Here is a 914-nt window from a genome sequence, read left to right on the forward strand (position 1 = left end):
GCCGAGGCGCGCGTCAGCCCTGGCCCCGCCCTAGCCAATCCGCAGCCAATCGGAACCAATCTGGGCTGTGCGACTCCGAGCGCAGCCAATAGGTGTGGGTCATCGCCCGTCTGGCGTGGGGCCCCGCGTAGCAGTGAGCCCGAAGTCAGAGCTTGCTACTCCGACCCTCAGTGCCTCCAGGCCAGCCCGGCTCCGGCATGGCGACCTCGGCGGCCGGTCCCGTGCTCATCGTTGGCAGGTAAGCGGCGCCCGCGGGGAAGTGCGGCGGAGCACGGTGCTGACGCATGGCGGGTCGGAAAGCTGACGGAGCAGGCTGCGCGCAGTAGTGGACTCGCCGGGTATGCTGCCCGCCAGCGAGCGAGCTCCAGTGAATGTGCCATTCGTTCCGTGTGGGCAACATGATGTGTGGCTGCAGAACTGAGTTGTTAACCATTCCCATTAATGGAAGAGAAAACCGAGCTTGAACAGTTTAGGGACCCAAGGCCACAGCCAGTAAGGGACCGAGATGGGGCGAGCCCAGCGGGAGTGTCCAATGCTCGCGGGGCGTGGGAGCGGGTTCTGGTCCCCACCATGCCACTGGGTGGGAACACGTGCTTGGCCAACACATCTGGCATGCCTAATTCTTGGGGAAATGAGCCCTTTTCAGTTTGCTAAGGTGTGTCAGCCTAACAGCCTAAATTCCATCCAAATTGTTACGGTTGGTGCTCCCATCCCTTTTATATTTCCTGCTACTATGATTTAAAAATGCATTTATGTGTATCTTACCATTGGTAAGCTCTCATAGTACTCTACCCATATGTGGATACTATCCGCATGTTGACACCTGCTATTGATAGTTAGAAGCACCTTTTTTGGGGTGGCTTTGTGAACCTCTATACCACTAAGGAGTTCGCCTACCCTATTCCCCCCCCCCC

The 914-nt window shown here is 57.9% G+C and overlaps 1 protein-coding gene across 2 annotated transcripts in view; it reads left to right on the plus strand.

Annotated features, from left to right (window-relative positions):
- The first annotated feature begins 55 nt into the window (after positions 1-55).
- CRYL1 (crystallin, lambda 1) overlaps positions 56-914 on the plus strand; it is a 164,904-nt gene continuing 164,045 nt past the window's right edge. The window contains exon 1 of one of the 2 annotated variants that reach the window (XM_005880006.2): positions 56-238. In XM_005880006.2, the coding sequence (XP_005880068.1) occupies positions 198-238 (41 nt within the window). In that variant the 5' untranslated portion in view covers positions 56-197. Of the gene's footprint in view, positions 239-319; positions 339-914 lie in introns of those variants that run through there. The other variant, XM_005880007.2, reaches the window with a different exon arrangement.

This window comes from Myotis brandtii, unplaced genomic scaffold, assembly GCF_000412655.1.
Source record: "Myotis brandtii unplaced genomic scaffold, ASM41265v1 scaffold62, whole genome shotgun sequence".
Classification (NCBI taxonomy): domain Eukaryota; kingdom Metazoa; phylum Chordata; class Mammalia; order Chiroptera; family Vespertilionidae; genus Myotis; species Myotis brandtii.